General features: G+C 38.8%; 1 protein-coding gene across 7 annotated transcripts in view; it reads left to right on the forward strand.

Annotated features, from left to right (window-relative positions):
- The window catches only part of PLCB4 (phospholipase C beta 4), a 214,762-nt gene extending 192,889 nt beyond the window's left edge, over nucleotides 1-21,873 (forward strand). For 5 of the 7 annotated variants that reach the window (XM_064146107.1, XM_064146110.1, XM_064146108.1 and 2 more), the window contains 7 exons: nucleotides 2,424-2,499; nucleotides 8,993-9,168; nucleotides 12,378-12,479; nucleotides 14,090-14,147; nucleotides 15,105-15,191; nucleotides 17,191-17,227; nucleotides 19,939-21,873. In XM_064146107.1, coding sequence (XP_064002177.1) covers nucleotides 2,424-2,499; nucleotides 8,993-9,168; nucleotides 12,378-12,479; nucleotides 14,090-14,147; nucleotides 15,105-15,191; nucleotides 17,191-17,227; nucleotides 19,939-20,027 — 625 coding nt within the window. In that variant the 3' untranslated portion in view covers nucleotides 20,028-21,873. The remainder of the gene's footprint in view (nucleotides 1-2,423; nucleotides 2,500-8,992; nucleotides 9,169-12,377; nucleotides 12,480-14,089; nucleotides 14,148-15,104; nucleotides 15,192-17,190; nucleotides 17,228-19,938) is intronic. The other 2 variants (XM_064146111.1, XM_064146112.1) reach the window with 1 other exon arrangement.
- Nucleotides 21,874-22,165: the final 292 nt, after the last annotated feature.

Raw genomic sequence — 22,165 nt, forward strand, 5'->3', positions numbered from 1 at the left:
TACCAACTATGCAGTATGCTTAAGGACATGCTTAAAACTGAACATATTGGTTGAGACATAGACTTTATTGAGGTGAAACAATCTAATAAGGGATCCTGGGTTCAGTGAGTACAGGGCATCCCCCATTTCCTTGGCTGTCATTTTGGAACTCTTACAAGCAACCGAAGTTGTAAAAGAAAATGTTTTCAGGGAATTCAGATTGATACTGTTGGATACTTCCTGAAAAAAAGGCTTTTTGATAGGTGTATAGAAGACTTTCTCTTATGATTTTGTGCAGTTTTTCATAATCTGTTTGTGACACATCAACTGCACATTGTTCAGCAAAGTAGAACTTTTTTAATCATATGCTGATTCACTCATAGGATTTTTCTCTCTGTGCTATTTCTGTTGTACACTTCAAATACTTAACAAATCTCAGAGGCTGATGTGGATGTGTACATTCATGTTGCCACTCTGAAATGGAGTGAGGGTACATAAAGATCCTTCTAATTTATCAGGACTGTCTAGAAGTTCAAATGTATAAGTATGTGTGAACATGGATATGTGACACTTCATTGGGCTATCCCTGAGTATTTGTTCCCAGCTGTGACTTGATGATTTAACCAGGGGCTATGCCACTGCTGTTGGGAGTAATTCTCATAATATCCTGCCTAACTGGAAGTTGCCTTGAGATAACAATGAAAGCTACATTTCCAGAGAAGGGATCAGCTGATGGTGTGGCAGTCTGGGATTCTGGAAACTCCAATGACTGAACAGTTTAGACTAATTTGGGATAAAATATTTGATTCATCTAAGAAGCAATGCCTTTGTAGTGCATGACAAGTCATACATAAATTATAGTCAGCCTCTGATCACAGCTCCCCACATGGATAATGAAAGACAGTGCCTTTCCAGATGCTTGAATTTCTTCAGGTAGAGGTAACAGTAATCAGAACCTGTTTCTATATCCTTATATTACTTCCAAAGTGTCAAATGTGTGTTATTAAATCTCTACAAAACCTTTTTTGCTGTGACTAGAAGAGAAATTACTAGGCCTTCTAGTGGCCCTTGGGAACACAAGGCACATCAAACTACAGTTTTCAGTAAGGGCTCTTGTGGTACTGCTTGATGATAACATTTTCTGCTAATTTACACAAGTTCAGCAGTACTTTGATATTAAAATAGGATTAAAACTAGTTAAGAGTTTCATGAATCTTCTTTTCTAGAGCAAGTGTGGATTAGTGTTACTGCAGTCAAGCGGTAACCATTCTTACTAGGACTAACTTCAGGTGATAAAATGAGTGCGGCTCCATCTGCTCAGTGGAGTTACACCATTTTACAGCAGTGAATGATCCAACAGAAATATTACAGTGATGTTAAACTAGACTGCTCCATATGTTGTGTAATCTCAGACCAAGGAGAAAAAAGATACTTCCAATGTATGAGTTTGTATTCTCTTATAAAAGGCCTTCACTGAAAAAAAGGGATTGGTAAAGCCTTCAAAAATATATTGGCTTTGATGAGACTGCAAATGAGATTCCTGTTACAGTGGCAAGGGAATAGTTTTTCTGTACATCTCTCACACCCAATGCATGCCCCAAGTAATTTGGCTTAGATAAGAAAGTTCCATGATTAAGAGGCAGAAGTCATCCATCTCCTAACCCCTAGGCACATTATGGCAGCTTCAACAGGGCCCTTCTGCAAGCAATTTATCAGCCCATTTCTTAGAATTGTGTGTGCCTCCTGCATTAAACAAGCTTTACAATGTGCATTCAACCCTAGTAACTTGACCCAAAAAGCATAGGTAATTCATCTTATTGCAAGAATGAGGCCTATCTACAAGATTTTCTCCTTTCCCAGTCATATATCTGATGGCTTGGATTCATCCACATCAGTCGAAGCTGTTTTCAAGGCCCCCTTCTTTGCCACTCATTCACTTCTGTTTTTTCACAGAGGGACACTTAACACTTTGAGCAGTCATTCAGATTTAATATGCCCAAATTGCCCTATGAGTTATTCAAATTACTTCTTTTTCTCTGATGCAAGCTAAGAAAAAAAATGCAGGCAACAGAAAATACTTTTCAGACAGGATACAATCATGGCAAGGCAGTGAATATGCCTGTAAGTTTTCAGACAGAAACTGGTTTCTCCGGTCAAGGTATTTTAAGCCTGGAAAAGGAACCAAGCACTGTAAACAGATGCTTGACATCCTGAGCAACAGAATAATTGCTGGGCCAATCTAGGATTAATCATGTAGTGTTTGAATTGAATGATCATTAATCCAACAATATTTTGTAAGTTGTGACTAAATTGCCAGAAGAAATAATTTCATTCCAATATGCTGCAGCACTTCAACTTTGATTAACATTTTAATTAGTAAGAGCTGACTGAATGAGAAGATGTTTAACTTGTGGCACACGTTTTTCATTTTCCTTTTTTTTTAGGGGAAGTAATTGTCTTGAATTGAAGAAAGAAACGGAAATTAAAATTCAGACACTAACATCAGATCACAAGTCTAAGGTAAGCAAACAGCCAATTTTAAACATACACAACATCTCAAAGAGAAATTTTTGAGATTCAAGTGGTAGTTTTCTTGGAAGCACATGAATGATTTTCAGCAATGATAACACACTGAAAAGAATAGGAGTAATTGAGTGTCTAAAAGTGTTTCTTACAAAAAAAAAATTGAAAACAGCATCAATTTGCTGCCCTTTGGAAATTTTTAAAGAAAGTGCCTCATGAATGGAACTGGTCATTTGGATCACTTCTAGCTAAACAGAGAATTTGTGCTTTATGAAATTTGGGTGTTAAATACTTTCCCAAAATACATACATAAATAAGTTTTGTTTCTCATTTCTCGTCATTCTCACCATGGATAATACTTGCTAATCTGCCACTTACAAAGAGAGTTGACCAAATTGCTCTTGAAACAAATGCCTTATTTCTATTTTTCTCCCCTGTCTATCACTTATATTGTTTGCTCCAAGATGCTGGAGAACAAAAGTGTTCCATGGCTCAGCCACAGTTCTCCTTAAGAAGGTGGTCTCAAGCTGTGATTCATGGCTCACATTGAGTTGCTTAAATCAGCTTCCTCTATACTTCTGTATCACTGCTATGCTCACTGACTTTGTTTTTCCTGTGGAAGTTTTATCTACCACCTGTTGACATGGTTTCAAGTCTCTGAAAGATACCAAAACTAGAGGGCATATTCATGTAGCAAAGTATCTAAAGGGAGAAAAGTACAGGAGAGTTACTGTAAAAGCTGAAAGCTGTGGAAACAGTCAGGCAAGTATAGAAAATACAAACAAAAGCATCCACATCTTTAAGACTAGAATCACTCAATTTTCATCTTCTCCATAGTTGTTCTGTGGTTTTGTTATTTCATGTGAAGAAGATCTTGGTATTCGAAAGAAGGTTTCTTTCTTGTTGCTGCTTGTTCAGCCAAAGATGTAGGAAAAGCTGTTGTTTTCTCTGGTCTCCCAGTTTCCTTCCCATATGAAAAATCCAAAACCATTTCCTTAAAGAAAAGCAAATTTGATGACAATTTAAGTGAATAATTCATTTGTTTCCTAGAGAAATAAACTCTCTGAGGAGCACTAGATCCCTATCATCCAGACATAAGCTCCAAAACTCATTTTAAGTTATATTGCATAGAATACTCTTTTCTGTGTTCTTTGCTTCTCACCTGTGTCATCCATTGTCTGCAGTTAAGAAATGTAATTTGTGCACAAGGGACACCCAGGCATTAATTAATCTTACAAATCCAGTAAATGTGACTCACATTTTCCCTGTCTTCAGATGTGTGCAGTTTCTGAGCTCTGTTCCTTTTCAAAATGATTCCCTTCAATTTAATCCATACCTGGAAAAAAAAAAAGATTGATTTTTGGCCACTCCTATGTTAGGTTTTAGGATGACATTTTCAAGGGAGACTTAAATGTAAGCTCCTTTGAAATGCCAAGCCTCTGTGTGCTGGATAAGTCCTGAACAACTCCTCTGCAAGTCATCTCCTGCTGTGTCTTCTTCCTAGATTTTCAGTGTCTTGCTCACTGTGATGCCATCAAAATTGTACAGATTGTGTACCTGTTGTAGTATTCTTACAGACTTCTTTTGTTTCAACTGTGGTGTGTGGAGCCTTTGATTATTCCTGGAGATCATTTAAAGGTTTGCAAGCCACAGTTGGATAACATTGTTTAAGACCATAGGGAAATTAACTTTTATCTTAGATGAAGGTAGGTGCAATTAAATGATATTAAATTCTGAGATTCTGAATGCATTACACTGATATAGTGGGAGTTTGATTAATTAACAGTTGTTCAACATTTTTCAGCATTTGTCCCACTAATTTTGACATGGGATTGTACCATAATTCAGCTTTAATTACAGCTCATGTCTTCCAGTGCAGCTCTGTGTCACAATGTGCTTGTACACTTCTAGCACCAGAGACCTTTCCATCTACAGAAGTCTTCTGTCATGAGGAAACATCCAACCCAAATTTGGCATATAATATTTAAACTGGATCTGAATGTTCCAATGTGTACATTGCATGCAATTAACCTTGCAGATGCAAATTACTGTCCTACATTTGAAAAGTAGGTCCAGAAGAAAAAAAAAAACAGGAAAGATTACTTCAAAGATTTTTCCTCCTTGAACTTAGTGACTAAACAAACATCTTGCATACATGCTGCTCAAAAGAAAATTTGTTATCGAGATTTTAATTAGTGTCTTGGGCCCAGTGTAGGAACAGATGAAAGGACAAAATTGCAAACACAGTCTGTAGAACAGGAAAGAGAGAAGTTAGCTAATGTTTATTTTTGTTATCCCTTTGGATAAGCAACACTGGCATAATAGTGGAAAGTAGGACAAGAGCACAGCCTAGTGCAAATGAAATAGTCCTATGAGGCTAATAAACTGAAGGAAAGCAGTGATGTACACTGAATTTACTACATCAGAACTTCATAGTGTATCACAGATGTGCAGTAAAATTAGCCTTCAGGTGATTTAATGGTCATGAGCTCTAAGGTTGTCTGTACGTGCAATTGAGTATTTCAAGTGTTATAACTGGTGTTTTCCAAATCCCTCACCACCTCCTCTTTGGGCTGTATCTTGCTCTGCCTGAAAGGACACTTCTAGCTTGCAGGATATTTAAGAAAAGAAAACCATTTTCTCCCCCGCAAACAAGAAAAGTTTGTTTTATGAGGAGCTGTAATCGCCTTCTTAGACTGTGTGCTGATTTTAAAGTTAGGAGCACATCACCAGCACATCTGTCCGTGAACACAGGCAGGTGTTTTGCAGTATGCAAAGAAACAAAATCTCAAGGGCCTGCGTTTGGGCTGTGTAAACACTCTTTGCAGTCAAGTCACAAAGTACTTGCTTTCACCATGGCTTCCACTAGCTAAATGTTTGTTTCAGTAGTCATGGTTATAGAATCATAGAATCAACCAGGTTGGAAGAGACCTCCAAGATCATCCAGTCCAACCTATTCCCCAGCCCTAGCCAGTCAACTAGACAATGGCACTAAGTGCCTCATCCAGGCTTGTCTTGAACACCTCCAGGGACGGTGCCTCCACCACCTCCCTGGGCAGCCCACTCCAATGCCAATCACTCTCTCTGGGAAGAACTTCCTCCTAACATCCAGCCTATACCTCCCCCAGCACAGCTTGAGACTGTGTCCCCTTGTTCTGTTGCTGGTTGCCTGGGAGAAGAGCCCCACCTGGCTACAATGTCCCTTCTGGTAGTTGTAGACAGCAATGAGGTCACCCCTGAGGCTCCTCTTCTCCAGGCTAAACAACCCCAGCTCCCTCAGTCTCTCCTCATAGGGTTTGTGTTCCAGGCCCCTCACCGGCTTTGTTGCCCTTCTCTGGACACACTCCAGTATCTCAACATCTCTCTTGAATTGAGGAGCCCAGAACTGGACACAGTACTCAAGGTGTGGCCTGACCAGTGCTGAGTACAGGGCAAGAATAACCTCCCTTGTCCTACTGGCCACACTGTTCCTGATACAGGCCAGGATGTCACTGGCTTTCTTGGCTACCTGGACACACTGCTTCCTCATCTTCAGCCTATTATCTACCAGTACCCCCAGGTCCCTTTCTTCCTGGCTGCTCTCCAGCCACTCTGTCCCCAGTCTGTAGAGCTGCTTGGGGTTGTTGTGGCCCAAGTGCAGAACCCTGCACTGTTTCGTGATTCTTCTGAAGCATAAGGACCCTTGTTTACTGCAATGCCTGCCTGTCTTTTTAGGGCAATGTAAAATACTTTTACTGTGACTAGGAATCAGAATTCATATGATAGTATCTCCTGCACTTCCAATTAATTACTCCAAATTAGTCTGAAACCCAGTCCTAAGTGGCAGACTATATGGTAGAGTCACACAGCAGCAACATGTGGAGGAGAATATTTGGGCAGGTCTGTCATGGTTCCAATTTTATTGATGTTTGAAAGAAGACAGAGCCCAGTCAGAGCGTTCTCTGCAGGAAGGCATTTTGAGTTACAGACCTGTGTAAGGTGTTGGCTTCTGTGACAAAATGTGTTGGTATACAGCTGTGGTCTGCTTCTTTTGTCTTTTTAAGTGCTTATTAATGCTTTATGACACTGTGACTGTAGCAATTTTCTGAGTATGTGGTCCCTCTTCTGCTGTGGTCCACTTACCTGGGACTTTGAATCTACCTGTGCTTTTTGTCTCCAAATTGTGGATAGAGCTGGCTTCATCTGGAAACTCTGCACTGAAATAAAAGTGCACTTACCCAGGAATTCTAAACATGACTTTTATCTCCCCTGAAGTCCACTGTAGATCTCTCCAAGGGATGGTAAGCCAAATGAGGTCACTACTGAGAGGAGATTCATGCAGCCTAGTTGAAGTGTCCAGTTGTTTAAAGTCCTGTACACATGAGATGCATCTCCAGCATTTGGTGTGATAAATCTTGCTTCATAACTGCCCACCTTTTTGCATCAGCAGCACAAGGAGCTTGCAGTAAACTTGGTCCTAACTTAAATGCCTTAGGTGGGTGCCAGAGGGCAACTGGCCTGTGTGCCCTCAATGCTTTAAAAATATCTGAAAATTTAGTTTCTCTTCTTACTGACATCCAGACACTTATTTCAACCCATTTTAAGTCTGAATCCACATGTTTTTTTCTGGCTCTGAAGGCTGTACTGCATTTTTAACATCTTTTTAAAGATAACTACTCCCACTAACTTCTCCACATCCTTCAGTGTATATATTACATCTTAGTTGATAGACTCTGGCTTACCCACACGCCCTATAATAAGTAGGGCTCTTTTTGCTGAAAGTACATTCACTCTTAAACACCCTGATGAATTAGGCCTGTATTAGTTGTACCAACACTCTGCCCCAAAATGCTTTGATTGTTTTCTGACAGCTGCAGAAAACTCTGAACAGCTCTTAGTCAGTTGCTTCTGCTTCTAATCCTATCTGGTTTGAGATGGGACCACTAATTTAACCACAGTTAAATCCAAGTCTGCCTTTCATGTCATCACTTTGATCTGTTACAGAATTGCTCACTTTTTTCATTAGGAGTCCAGCTTTATTACACAACCTTTATCTTTGTGTAGGAAGGTGTTCAGAGGAGTCTCTCCAGGGCAGAATGGAAACTGGGGCTGTTAAGGTCCCTTCTTTCATGATCATCAGTATGTGTGTGAGAATGTGTTCCACAGTATATAGAGCCCACGTGTGGGCCCACACCTCAAATATTACCACTGGTCTCTTCACTTTCTGACCAGTGTGATGCCATTTTTTTATTTGTAGAGAAAGGTTTAGATTTCATAGAAGATGACCCAGATGTCATGGTAGTAGTTGAAATGACTACCCAGAAATAGGTTTCTTTGGAGACAATTTGTATACAGTAGTGCTTTTTGGGAACTTTACAAAACTTGAATAATTGTGAGTGTTGGGAGATAAGCAATAGAAGAATACTTGTTAGGTTCCCCTGCTGAATGAAACCCAAGATACATAGCCCAGATTCAGGCTGCATTAAATACTAGATTTCTCTGTAAATTGACTGTGTGTGTAAAACTGTCTCCACAAAAGCAAAGACTCTATTTAAGCTCTCAGAGAAATCCTGCTCACTAGTTTTTTTCCACTGTTAATTTCACTACTTTTAATATATACATTTTCATTGGCAACCAAAAACGTGAAACCATTTCATTATGAACTCGGTGTCAGCAGTGGTTTTAAAATAACAGGAGTACAGTCAAGAGCTTAAGTGCAGCAGATTTATTCAGAGCACTTTAGATAATAGAGCACTGATAGTAGAGGTTGGTTTACATCTGGTTTTATCATACACGATAGTGTCCTCAGTGGCTTTGCTACTCTGTGAAGCAACTTCAGTTGTGTAACTGTGATGGTTTGGGTGTTCCCCGCTCCCCCACACTTTAGAAGTTACCCAGACTAGTCTCAGCCAGCGCTGGGAATATAAATGAAGCTATATATTTATAGCTAGCACAACATACAAGCAGATATTTACAGTATATACAGTTATAGACAGAAATACACAAGGTAAAAGGTAATACAGAAACACAACTCCCCTCCCAGAAACCTGAGTCCCCAGGAGGGGCTCTCAACCACTCCTGCACCTTCCCCCTACCCCTCTCAACCTTACCCCAGTTCTAAGGAAGAATAGAGGTACAGAGGTTCAGCCAAGAGGTTAAGAAGCAAAGGTGAGTGGAGGGTGTGTTAGAGAGATGTTGCTCAGCCAGCAGCCCAAGGCAGAATGAGCGAAAATGGCAAGAGTGTTATCTAATGTTTTCGTCTCTTCTTCAGCAAGACTCTGAGGGGAGTAGACATCACCATTGTCTTCCTTTCACAGCCTATGATCTAGTTCTTCTCACCAAAACATTCTACCCTGCTTCAAACTAGCACAATAACTTAATTGTTCACAGTTTAGCTGCATTCTTTATAATCTTTTTTACAACTGTGTTTACATCATCCACAGCAGCAGTAATAGCTGACATTCTAGCCTATCTGAGGGCCTCTAGCAAAGCTGCTGTTACTTCTCCACAGGTCAAAGAGATTGTGGCACAGCACACTAAGGAGTGGTCTGAGATGATCAATACGCACAGTGCCGAAGAGCAAGAAATCCGTGATTTACACTTGAACCAACAGTGTGAGCTACTGAAGAAACTTCTGATTAATGCTCATGAACAACAAACTCAGCAGCTGAAATTTTCACATGACAGGTGAGCAGGGCGATGCTACCTGATAATGAAGATGTGGTTTATATCTGCTTTGAATGATGTTCTAGATTCTTGTGGTGGTAACTCCTGTACTGCTGTCAAAAACACTGTATGCATAGAAGAAGTAAAAGGAGTGATCACACAAAGTTTAGGAGATAGGTGCAGGAATGGGCTGCTTTGCTGGTGTAGAATTTTTGAACTTCATTGAAGGCAGCAGTGGTAGTTTGCTTCAGCTATGGGTGTGCTTAGTCTTTATCCAGGAATTTCAGAGGCTGAAAACTGAGCAGTACCAAATACATCAATATCCCTTTTTTTTGGTCTGTCCTATTTGAAAGTTACTAATGCTTAGAAGATTATTTACTAATACATAGCTTGTGAAAGTAATCTTTTTCTTTTCCATACATATATCCTTATTCTTTTAACTTTGCTAAAAGCTGTCATTGTAGGCAATTATTATATCTACACTGGGGCAAAGTTCAGTTACCTTTTTTTTTCCCAAATATTTTTTCTTATAATTTTTTTGTCTTAAGGGTTGGAATTTCTGTATCACTGTTGTTTAATCAACCCTATACCATTTCTTGTAAATAGTTTTTTATATTTTTAGTGATGGATCTTGCTCTACTAAAGAAATAATTTGTGTTTAGTCCATGTATTGTTCTATTTTCAGAGCAACTAAGAACCAGACCTGAATATCTCCATCCTGATAAATACTGAGAACTCTTCTCAGCTATCCCAGGAATAACAACTGTCAAAATTCTTTTCTGCTTTATCCATTGCAATTTATTGTGTTTCTGCTTATTTGGGAATTGATGTATAACTCCTGCAGGTGCAGACAGAGGACTTTACTGCTTAAAACAAATTTAACACTGTGTCTGCCTCTATGCATTTCAGGAGAATTTGGAATGTGAAGTATTGAAACACGAGTAATTATGCCCCAAAGAGACTCCACTCTTAATAATTTTTTTAACTTTTTCATGTATTTGCCTGTAGGAATACACGTGCATTGATCTGTATGTAATAGTCAAGAGACAAACCAGGTAACCAGAGCAAAAAAGGGTTCTGAGAGCAGTGTGGGAGGTGGACCACACTCTCAGCATGTTGTTCTTGCTCCTTCCCTCTCTGTGAGCTGAGGTAATGGGTTAGCTATCACAACAGAAGACACAGGGCTAGTTGGAAAGATCACTAATCTCAAATGATTTAGTTATCTGCTGTAGGGGTGATACTTGCCCTCCATGTGCAGTACAAAAAGCAATTACAGTTTGTGATTTGAGCTCATTTTGTAATAAGGCAGAAGACAGCAGATTACTACTAAAAATCTGAGGCTTATTGCCCTCCAGGATGTCATGCCCCTTGCCTTTCCAGACTGGGTCATTGTCACTGACTTGAATGTAGTGAGCTTGCAGCATTTCAGAAACTGGAGACATGAAGTTATTCACAAGCCTTTTGTACTCCAGATAAAATAACATGAGAAAGAAAGAAAAAATGTATTTTTTTTAATACAAGAAGAGATTTCTAGTCATTCAAACAATCATTCAGACAGTACTTCTAACAGTAGCACGTTGATGCCTTTTAATGTCACATAGATATGTGTGTAAATTCTAAGAATACACTTACATGCTTTAAGTACTCCTTTAAAAGATGTGTATCTCAAACTTGCAGTCTGTGTGATACTCTAGGAGGTCAGCAGTTAAATATTGCAGTTCACATGCCTGCTTGTCAGAATCCATTGTTTCTTCATCATGCTGGCTTACCTCCTTCTGCCAGTCAACTCTGCTTATAGACATCACCACTAGGTGATATCGGGAGAGTGTTCCTTAACGGTGCCAGCCAGGCAGGTACTGCCCAAACTCAAGACTAAACAGGAAGCCACATAATGGGCAGTTGAGCAGTGAACTTGCACTACAACTTTGATAAGCACTGTTTTAGAAACAAGGAGTGGTCCCAACAAGTGCTTCTTGGTGATTTTAAGAGGAAGATAAGTTTTTTTTCATTACTTCTGTTAATAATACCTTTTATTTCTTGCAAGTGGTGAAAACCCAACAGACCCAAAAAGCTCCATGAGCAGTGCAGTTCAGAGTGAGGTTATAGAGACAGCTGCATGTAGATGTGTTGTCTCTTTTAGCAATAGCCATGGCCATACCTTCTTTTTGAAATCATCAGTGATGTACAGTAGTACTCTAATCCTTTTAACTTCTTTCACTCTAAAATTATATCTGATGCAAATAGGCTTAGGCAGTTTGAACACCTACACTTTTTTCCATATCCTTGAGCACGGTAATAAATATGGATTACTTCAGTACTTCTTTTAAGATGGTGTGCTTGAAAATTGCTTCAAATTCAGCACAGAAAATAAAAGCTTTTATTTGAACAAAGGACTATTAGAATGAAATGTACTCTTAACACAGTATTTCGTAGAACCTACCCAGACTTTTGCTGTGATACCACTGCTTTCAAGTCTGCATTTAGGAAGTGTTTCACTTTATAAACTCCTGGAAAAAAAACCTACACTGTGTTCCTTTAATTAAAAAAAATTAAACTGTGGAAAATGTAAGCTATAGAACAAAGTTTCAAGTTAATGATTGAAGTCTTTTAGAGGTGAAAGAAAGCTAAAAAAGATTGACAACACCTCTTTAAACAAAGCACTCTGTTCTGTGCCACCCTCCTGTTAAGGCTATCTTGTCTTACACAAATGACTACAAGGTTCCCAGAGCCAGGAAGAGAAAGCAAACATAAATCTGACCATTGTCTAAATCACAAGGCCCAAAGTGGAAGTCATAAAAGGAAGTTTGTCATCTTATAACACAACTAGCACATATTATTACTATTCCTATTGCAGTCATGTTGTTGTCACAGAATTTGTGATTTTTTGTTTAGGCAGTTTTAACAAAGTGCAGTTTCTAACTGACTGATAGTAGCTCATACTCAGCTGTTACATAATAGGGAGAAGAGGGTATTTTATACCCTTTTATAATATTCAAATTGTAAAAAGGCTTAAAACTGATCTTTCAGATTATGTTGTCTGTAACAAATGGAGATTTCTGAATGCTTGCTTAAATCAGGTGACATCTATCAAAAAAAGGGATTTTTCTTATTTATTATTTCCTCTTAGTGCTTTAAGGACAAAATCAAATACAGCATAGAGTAATAGCAGGAAACCAACCTCAACAACGGTTGCATCTTAGGCATTAATGACTTCATTTGGTTTTGCTTAGGGAAAGCAAGGAAATGCGGGCCAACCAGGCTAAAATATCTATGGAGAACAGCAAAGCCATAAGTCAAGATAAATCTATCAAAAATAAAGCTGAAAGAGAGAGGTATGTATCAGATGTCCCTTTCTGAGAAGGGGAGAATGCTGTCAAAGACAGATGACCATTTTAGAAAATGTACTGCTTTTCTTGTATTTATCTAATAAATGTACTGCCCTGATGAGGGAAACAAAAAGGTTCTTTGTATTCTTCAGTTGTGATTGACTGCTCTAGGTCTGATTATACTATTGAACTGAAACGTATGTGTAAGTTTTAATGAGGTGCATTATTCTGTTTTGCTGTTCCTTTTAAAATGAAGTGAGGGCTAAACTGAAAAGGGAGTCTGAGTTTTGGTTTTAGTTGGAGTTAGAATAACTAGAGGGGCAACGTCACTAAAACCAGAGGAGGTGGTGCCAGTGAAGGACATTCTCCCTCATCTATTGATAATAGAGAGGTGGAACAGAAGAATAGAATGCTAAAAGTGATGGTAGTCAGTGAAGAGGGTGATGGAAGAAGCAGATGTACTCCACAACAGCCCACATGTTGCTTCTCCATTCCTGAACTGGAGCTCTCTCCCTCTTTATGTGTTGCTACTAAAGACTTGGTCAGCATCCAGGCGCAGCAAACCAAGGGCACTGCTGCTCTTGCAAAAGTGGGTTATTCATAGCACGTTTAGAGATGACAGCCTTAATTGACTTGAGAGACCAGAGAGACAGTTGCCTGTACCAGCTGGGGGATTGATCCACATTATAGCTATTTTAAGCTTCTTCTATTTATCCTAAATGTTTCCAAATAAATAGATAAAAACAGAGCATACATGATGATGTCTCATAAGCCTTCAGGGTTTCCCCTTCACATTGGGCTTGCCATCTGGCAGATTCTTTCCTCTTTTACATTCACTCCTCGACACTGGGCTGTTTTCGTCATAAGGCTTGCTCTGGTTCCCACTAAACTACGTGCCTTGAGTGTTACACAGACCTAGCCCAACAGGATGATGTTTTCTGAGCCCTTGGTAACTATACTTAGTTAATACAAGACCTCTACTAGTGACTGAGGTAAATCTGTCTCCAGATCTAAAAGAAGGCTGAATGCAGTTCTGGTTTTCAGGCTTTGAAATTAGTCTGATCCAGCTCTTTGAACTATTTCTGGTGTATTTCATGAAAAAGATCTTGGGAAGAGACACTCCCTAAGTTTCATATAAATATTGATTTTATACTTTTTGCTTAAATAACAGCTCTAAGAACTTTACAGCATTAGTGAGCTGTAACTTCACTTATTATCATGAGATGATTTTCCATTGCCACTGTTGAGAGAACTAACGCTTCTTATATACCAAAATAAGTTGAGAGGAGGGTGCAGTAAGTGATACACAAATGAATTAAAGTGTTTTTTTACGTTCTGTCTATCACTCTTGAGTAAGGGGGAAAAGCTTCATTCATACCAGCATTGGTCTTTTTTTCTTCTTCTTCTTTTTTCAAGCCTTCGATCATACTGTCAATGTACTTGGAAACCTTTAAGTGTAAAGGTACAGAGCCAGAGTGGTGTACAATTTGCCAGTAGTCCCACATAGTAGAGATAATAAAAAAACCAGAATATATATGATGAGTTTATGATTCTGTTGTTGCTTTTGAGTTTCTTCTGCCAATGAATCTTCATGGACAACATTTACATTTTTTTAGGCGAGTGAGAGAACTGAACAGCAGCAACACAAAAAAGTTCCTGGAAGAGAGAAAAAGGGTAACTATAACCTTGACTAAGTCACAGGCATTATTTCTGGATATTATTTTTTATTTCTGTGTGTTGAGAATCCAGTTCTAGTAAATTAGCAGCTGTTGGCCCTAGCTTTATTCCACATACTTGTTGTGTAAAAGATCTATTGTCTATGTAAGAGGAAACTATTTAAAGTTAGGAAAATTACTTCTTGTTGTGTGCCTTTGTGGCCAAGAGAGCCAATGGCATCCTAGGGTGCATCAGGAAAAGTGTGTTCAGCAGGTCTAGGGAGGTTCTTCTTCTCCTCTACTCTACCCTAGTAAGGCCACACCTGGAGTACTGTGTCCAGTTTTGGGCTCCTCAGTTTAAGAGAGACAGAGACCTGCTGGTGAGAGTCCAACTGAGAGCCATGAGGATGACTGGAGACTTGAGAATCTCCCCTATGGAGACAGACTAAGAGGAGATCTCATCAATGTCTACAAATATCTGAGGGGCAGGTGTCAAGTGGAGGGGTCCATTCTCTTTTCAGTTGTGCACAGCAGTAAGACAAGGAGCAATGGGAACAAGCTTGAACACAGAAGGTTTCACCTCAACATGAGGAGAAACTTCTTGACAGTAAAGGTGATGGAGCACTGGAACAGGCTGCCCAGAGAGGTTGTGGAGTCTCCTTCTCTGGAGACTTTCAAAACCCACCTGGATGCATTCCTGGGCAGACTACCCTAGGTGATCCTGCTTTTGATGACCTCTGGAGGTCCCTTCAACCTCTAATGGTCTGTGATTTGCTACTTTTATGTAATATGTACTATATGTATAAGATGTGATATGATTTATAGTAATAGTTTTCTTAAGTATGAGTGATTTAATAGTCCTCCTGTGATGTTTTGTGGCCAAGACAGTCTAGATATGCACATTTTTCAAGTAAGTTTTTGCTTTGCTTGTTAACAATGTACTACATTTCCCCCAATTATTTTCTCTTGCTTACAGCTGGCAATGAAACAGTCCAAGGAAATGGATCAATTGAAAAAAGTTCAACTTGAACATTTAGAAGTGTTGGAGAAGCAAAATGAGCAGGTATATTGCTTTAAAGGCTTTAAAGAAAAGCAAACTAGTGAAAAGTGTAAGTCACTACTGAATTTGGGAAAATTTCCTTATCCATGGTCATTCACCTATCTGGGGAGCTCAGGTGAAGAGGTGAGGTGATTGAAATAATCATTTAGAAGCAGATTTGCTGATTTGTTTCAGATCAGCATGTGAAAGACTGCTTAGCCAGAGTCTGTCCTTTCAGCTGTACAGCCATGTTGATACTCATTAGCTAAATAAGACACCCATAAAAAAGCCAGCATAATTTTAATTAGTCTTAAAAAGTACTTCAAGTAAAATTGCTTCTTTCATTTTGTAACTTAAATTTCTAGTGCTGATTGGAAAGAGGTGAAACACACACAGAGCATCTCTGAACTCTGAGATAGTTTGTACTGAATTCTAGAGATCTATAGTAGCATGGGGAGTTTTATCTGTACTAGTACACTCTTTCCTAATTAAAGTGCTGCATTATATTTTGTTAGTTTATAAACTAATTGCTTCTAACTGGAAAAACTACATGGCAAGGAAAGAATTCTAATCTGCTTTCTGGTAGAAGCAACACTAAGTTCTGAGCAGTTCCCTTGCTGAAAGGTTGAAACCACAGACCTGTGATAATTGCATGGACTTGCAGTGCTGCACTTACACATGTAAACTTGCAAGTTTAGTGAGAGGCGAGAGAAAGGGTGCACTTCATACTCACTGTTTTCAAGGGTCATGTAATTGTTTGTTTATTAAATGTCCAGAACTTGAACTCTCTGGCAGATATCGTAAGATGAGTATAAGCCGTGGAGGGAAAAATACGCGCCAGTCAAGTCTTTCCACTATCAAGGGACAATCCTACACCACCCAAAGCTGCAGCCTGATTACGTTCTAGGGGTTGACAGCATGTAAGATCACTGGCAACTCCTACCTAGTCCCAGTGACCATGGCTCCAGCTCCCTTTTGAACAATAACCAGAATTCCTAGTCTCTTCTGCCTCAGGGTTTCTATAGATGCCATATCTAGCTTCCAGTATAAATAGATCAGTCAAGTCTGCTCCTGAGCAATATCTGCATGCAATCAAAAGGCAGGAGAGGCAATTGGGCTACAGGGCATCTGTAGTGCCATTGTAGAAAGCATGACTCAGAACTCCATGTCAATTGTGCTGCCTAATGAAAAATTATGAGCTTGATCCAGATATAGGTGTTATTCATGGTTTCTTTCCAGTGGCTTCAGAATGTTTTGGATCCACTTAAAACCTAAGGACAAGAGGGAATGATTACAGTTGTGCTTTTATCTACACTGTGATAAACACCCTATGTATAAGTGAGGGAGGTTGCTGGGAAATAAGCTGGAGTCACTACAGGAGTCATCTCTTTTAGCAATTAGATACTTCCCTCACCTGGACTTACATCTTCCATTGCTATGAGATGTTAACAGCCTACATGAACTTGCTATACTTCATTTCAGTACTGAGATGAGGTCAATTTAAATTCAGTGGTGAAATGGAGTTAAGATCATTCATGTGCTGGTTCTCAGTTTTGTGGGGGCATGTGGTGGCCTACACCACAGGGGTAGTACTTAACAGCTTTTTAACTCACTCTAATTTGATCCATCAGAGCATGTATTCCATACCTGCTGTTTTGACCACTTCCTTTAGCCTCGAAAGTGCACCAGTGCAAACCCCCAGCTGGGTCTGGTTTCACCACCATACACCGACACATGAAAGCTAGTTGGATCAAGATGAAGGTGGTATTTGTTTAATGAGAATTTCAAAACATGATTCTTTTTTCCTGATAAGAGAATATATTTTTCATGTAAATATACAGCATAGAAAAGTACAATTATGGGTTGAAACAGCCTTCAATACAAACTGTTATGAACTTAAATTTGGTTTTGTTTATGTATGTTTTTCTTGCATTAATTTTTCAATCTCACTTCAGTTTTCATTCATTTAATTTGCTTCTTGTTGTATTACTCAATTTTGACATTATTATTTTTGTACAAACAGCTTTTGAAATCCTGTCATGCAGTGTCTCAATCACAAGGTAGGATGGATGTATAATAAGCAAACTATTATTTCAGTGTGCTTTCCTTCTAAATCAAATCATTATCATTGGAGCCCTCTTCTAATGCAACCATTGGGAAGTGCCATTGATATAGTGAACACAGCATTAATCTTGTTTGCACACAGGTATTTGAGCCTGACATAGTATTAACAGTATTTTGTGCTTCAGCATCTCAAATTCAGATGCAGATGAACAGTGATGCACAGAGGAAATATTTGGAGATTAACTTGTATTGTACATTAGCTGCTGTCTGAAAGATAAGAGTTCTAAACTGTGTCTGCCAGAAGTGTATTTCGAGCTAGGAAAACTATTTTAGTGTTAACATATGTATGATTAACTGCTAATACTGACAGTCACACAAAGGGTATCCACATGTATAAGAATGGTAATAAAATAAGTAATTCCACGCTAAGAATAGCAAACTCTAGAGTAGCTGGCTAGAAATAGCTTTTCAGTGCCTAAAGAAAATCCCAACATGTGACAAAGTATGGCAGTTATACTTAACCATGTGGCTGTACTGCTGTGGCTACCTCAGTAGTTGTTACTTGCAAGAAATCTCTATTAACCCCTGTCTTACCGAGGAAAATAGTTATATTAGGATTGAACATCCAGTTGTACAGTGTTACATGGCCTGGATTACTTTCTCGACTAGATAGATAACATTTTACACCGAGTCTGACAGCACACACTTTAACATTTATTTATAGATACAGAATGAGTGGGGGGGGAGGGGAGGGGAAACAAACACACAAAACATTATTTAGGGTAAGTGATTTTTAAAAAAGTATTCTTTTACTGTAAGCGATTCTTAGCCTGTCTTAAGTCTCACTAGAAAGCAAGCATCTTATTTAATGGATTCACTGTATCTTCCACACTGCCTTCCAGAAGGCTTGTCTTCAAATGTGGTGCTTGTGTATTCACATCAGAATGCACTGTCTGAAACAGTCTCAGACTAGCAGAGGGGCATCCTGTTCCTATGCTAATGTGTTCTTTGAAGCCAGGTTCTCTCTCTAATAATTTCGTATGCCATACGTCGGCATGCAGAATATTTATAGGACACTGTCCCAGTAGTTAAGCCATAAGCCTTAAACGTGAAATGGGTGAGTCACTACAAAACAATGACAGGGTTTTGTTTTATCTGGAATTTCATTTCACACACAGGCAAACTCCAGCCAACATTTCAGAAGAGGTTGTACATACTGATTCATTTATTATGTTTCCATATTTTCATGTTAAAATTATTTCTTCATTACTTTCAAGCTTTTAACTCATTTAAATTAGAGTGTTGATTAATTTTTAATCATATTTATGACAGTTGCTTTGCTATTATCATAATTACTTTTTTTCCCCAAGATGATTATGATGATGATGAAAGTACAGGGGTAGGTTGTTCAAGAAGGCCTGTATATCACATCTGCACAAATGCACATTTACCTTGCAAAATGAACAGCTGTGCATCTCATTTACTTTAGATCTATATCTGCCTATTTTCACATACGCAAATATGTTTGCACATCTAGGATAGGTGACTCCTTAAGTAGAAGCTTCTATAGCAAAGTGTCCTTTCAAATCAAGATTGACATCTTTTAGGGAAGTGTACTTCAAGTAAATCAAAGCCTGTAGCCATTCTTCACTGTGTGACAAGATGCAGAGTGGTTACACCAAAGAAAATACTAGCTTGGTTTGCCTCTCCCAAAACCTGTCCTAATCCTCAGAAGCTTGATTGTAAAGATAGATGGAGGTAGCTTGCCCTCTGGATCAACTTACTGTGAGTCCTTTGAGTTACAGATTTCAAAAACTTTGCAGTTCAGAGCCCTCAGGAAAAAAAATGTAGGGATGCTGACTCCCAGTTCTTTAAACTGCAGAGTTCAAAATCAAACTGCAACTTTGGTAAGTTTGTGTGTGCACATGCATACATCTGTAAGAGACACAAAAGGAGACAAAAGCAGGGAATTAAAAAAGCTCTCTTGAAGCAGGGGATTCCCAAGCCAGTTCCCATTTATATACAGTGCTTTAATTCTGTCAGCAAAGCCCAAGGCATGCAGAGTTTATCTGGCATACATTCATTGCTGTATATTTGGGTATAGTTTCTGGTGGATTGAATGTGTTTCATCCCGTGGAGCACACAGTAGTATTCTGATCCGGAGGTGGAAAACACCATGTTTGAACTCATAAGGATATCCAGACCAGATGGGGATTTTTAAAAATTATTGTTTTCAAATAAATAATTTAAAATCTTGCCTAGTGCAAGGCAGATGTTACACTGATGGAATTTAGTCATTCATTGTCTTTATGAAAGAAATGAGCCCAGATCATACAGCGACGCTTCACAGTACTCGCACAACAGCTGTGAAGCATACATTCTCACAGACATTTCCTACCAGGACAGTCTGATTGGCATGTGCCTGGTTTTATTCCCAAAAATTGGAGCTTCTCCATGTTACCATATCCTTCAACACATGAGTCTGGGAATATGATCAAAAATATTTCCCAAGAACCTGTAGACATAAGAACTACATCTGATTTTGAAAACAGAATGACACTGGGGGGAGGAAACATAATGTTGTTACGTGTACTTTCAGTGTGTTTTGCCTATATTTGGCTCAGACACTATCACAAAAAAAAAACACGTGCTTCACTTTGAACAAAAGATCTAATGCAGTGCTTCTTGCGGTTGTTTTGGATTGCAGGCAAAGGAGATGCAGCAGATGGTGAAGCTGGAAGCAGAGATGGATCGCAGGCCAGCAACAGTGGTCTGAAGCCTCAACAAGCAAATTGAAGTTGGAGAACACAGCATCCTTAAAATGACAGCAACATTCAAAATAACATTGCTGAGGTTGAAAAGCGGGTGCTTTTTTATTGTGGGCTGGTTTCAGGGGGGTTAGGGCAGGGGTTTGGTTTGGTTCTTTTGGTTTTAATATATAAACTGTAGCAATGAACCACCAAGTCTCTTAAGCTTTTAATTATTTCTGATTTAACACTGGGCACTGAATTTCTTTTGTTGGATTTCCATAAGAATTTCTTTTGAGAGAACACTCAGAAGATGAAGGCATTTTCTTAAACCCAGTCCTGTATTCCTTTATGTATCTCACCAGGCAGCCTGCACCACAGGTACACAATCAGAGCCTTGAAACACAACAAATACTTTAAACATCATCTCAAATGGTCACAAAACTGTAGTCATGTCATGTTATTTACTGGTTTTGTTCTCATGTGTGATACATTATGTAGAAACCCCAAGCTGCCAGACCGTGACAGAAAAACCCTCCTCAGATGCTCAGCACCTGATGTCATCAAGCCCACTGAACTGGATCTTCTGCTAAGTCACCATAATAATCAGTATAGTATGGAGCTGATTTTGGGTAATGTGAACTTACATTTTTCAAGGTATTTTTCAGGCAGTAGGCAGCTGAAAGTTAACTGCATATACTCAAAAGTACAGTGTGTACAAAGTGACCAGCTACGCTCATTGGCTGTAATGGTAACTTGGCAGGGTATTTCTGCAGTCCAGTGATGTCATTTACAAGTGCCATAATCAACTCTATCATGTCTGAAAGAAGCTGATATCCCGTAGGTTACTGCAATGGTTAGTGTGATGGAAATACACTGTGTTTGTGCCAAAACTATCAGTGCTCTAAGGGATTATATGTTAGGCACTTTAAGAAAAGTTTACATCCCATGTTGCTTGTATAGAAACTGCATTTTGATCCTGTTGCAGCAGACCCCAGATACTACAGTTCATTGTAACTTAATGATTGTTTAAATGGCTTTTGGCAAAGAGTTTGCAACTGTGAAAATGTAAAAAGTATTTATACACTTCAGAATCACAACATTGTAGAAAATCACATACATGGTTGCCACATTGATAAAATTAGTAAACAGAAATGCTAAGAGTACGTTTGCATGTGATACAAATGCTACAAAGACTTTAATGCCTTCTCTATGACCACAATCATTCTACTAGCTGGTAAATACTGAGTAAATGTGTGGCACAAAATATTGTTTGATTAATTGCAAAGACTTTTAGCATAACAAGGTCTCTATATGTGTGTATATTAACTATGTGGGCATTCTTGATACTTGTAGTAAAAGGAAAGTACATAACTAAATTAATTTTACACAGAAGTATTTATGCAGATTTTCAGAATTTCATATCAGGAATAACCTTTTTATGTCCATTAGATATAAAATCAATTTGCTAATGTGTCGATTTGCATGATTTCAGAGCTTGCTGTAGTTATATTGCAAAACAGTGCATGTAAGCATTCCGCTTGGAATTTGTCCATGCTGCCAATTCTAAGATGACTGCATGGAAAACTGGTAGTTTAGAACAAATCAGATTCCTGATTTCAATGTACTAAGCACCAATTACTTTGTTGTATATGCTTGTACAAACAAATTCTACATATTCCTATAAACAAAATAAATTAAAAGAGATAATTATGTTATTGTCAGTCCTGAGATGAAACTTTCAACTTCTCTAATAAAAACCTCAAAAAATTCAAAAGCTTCAGTTTTGACTGTAGTGAATTACAGTGTGGTGGTGTTAGTAACCTATAAATTTTTAGCAAGTTGTATTTCCTGTAAAAATGTGCATAGTGTAAATATATTTCTATCACAGCTTATGTAGTCAAAGGAGTCTTATTTCTTTTAAATGATAGAAGAATCGGACAGCGTTGGTCCTCACAGCATTGCAGAACTGAGTACAGTGTAGCAACACTACCCTGAGATGCAGCAACCTGAGTGCAGCGTAGCATCACTACAGTGAGATGCAGCAACCTGAGTGCAGCGTAGCATCACTACAGTGAGATGCAGCAACCTGAGTGCAGCGTAACATCACTACCGTGAAATGCAGGAACCTGAGTACAGCATAGCATCACTACAGTGAGATGCAGCAACCTGAGTACAGTGTAGCAG

Source organism: Pogoniulus pusillus, chromosome 7, assembly GCF_015220805.1.
Source record: "Pogoniulus pusillus isolate bPogPus1 chromosome 7, bPogPus1.pri, whole genome shotgun sequence".
Taxonomy (NCBI): domain Eukaryota; kingdom Metazoa; phylum Chordata; class Aves; order Piciformes; family Lybiidae; genus Pogoniulus; species Pogoniulus pusillus.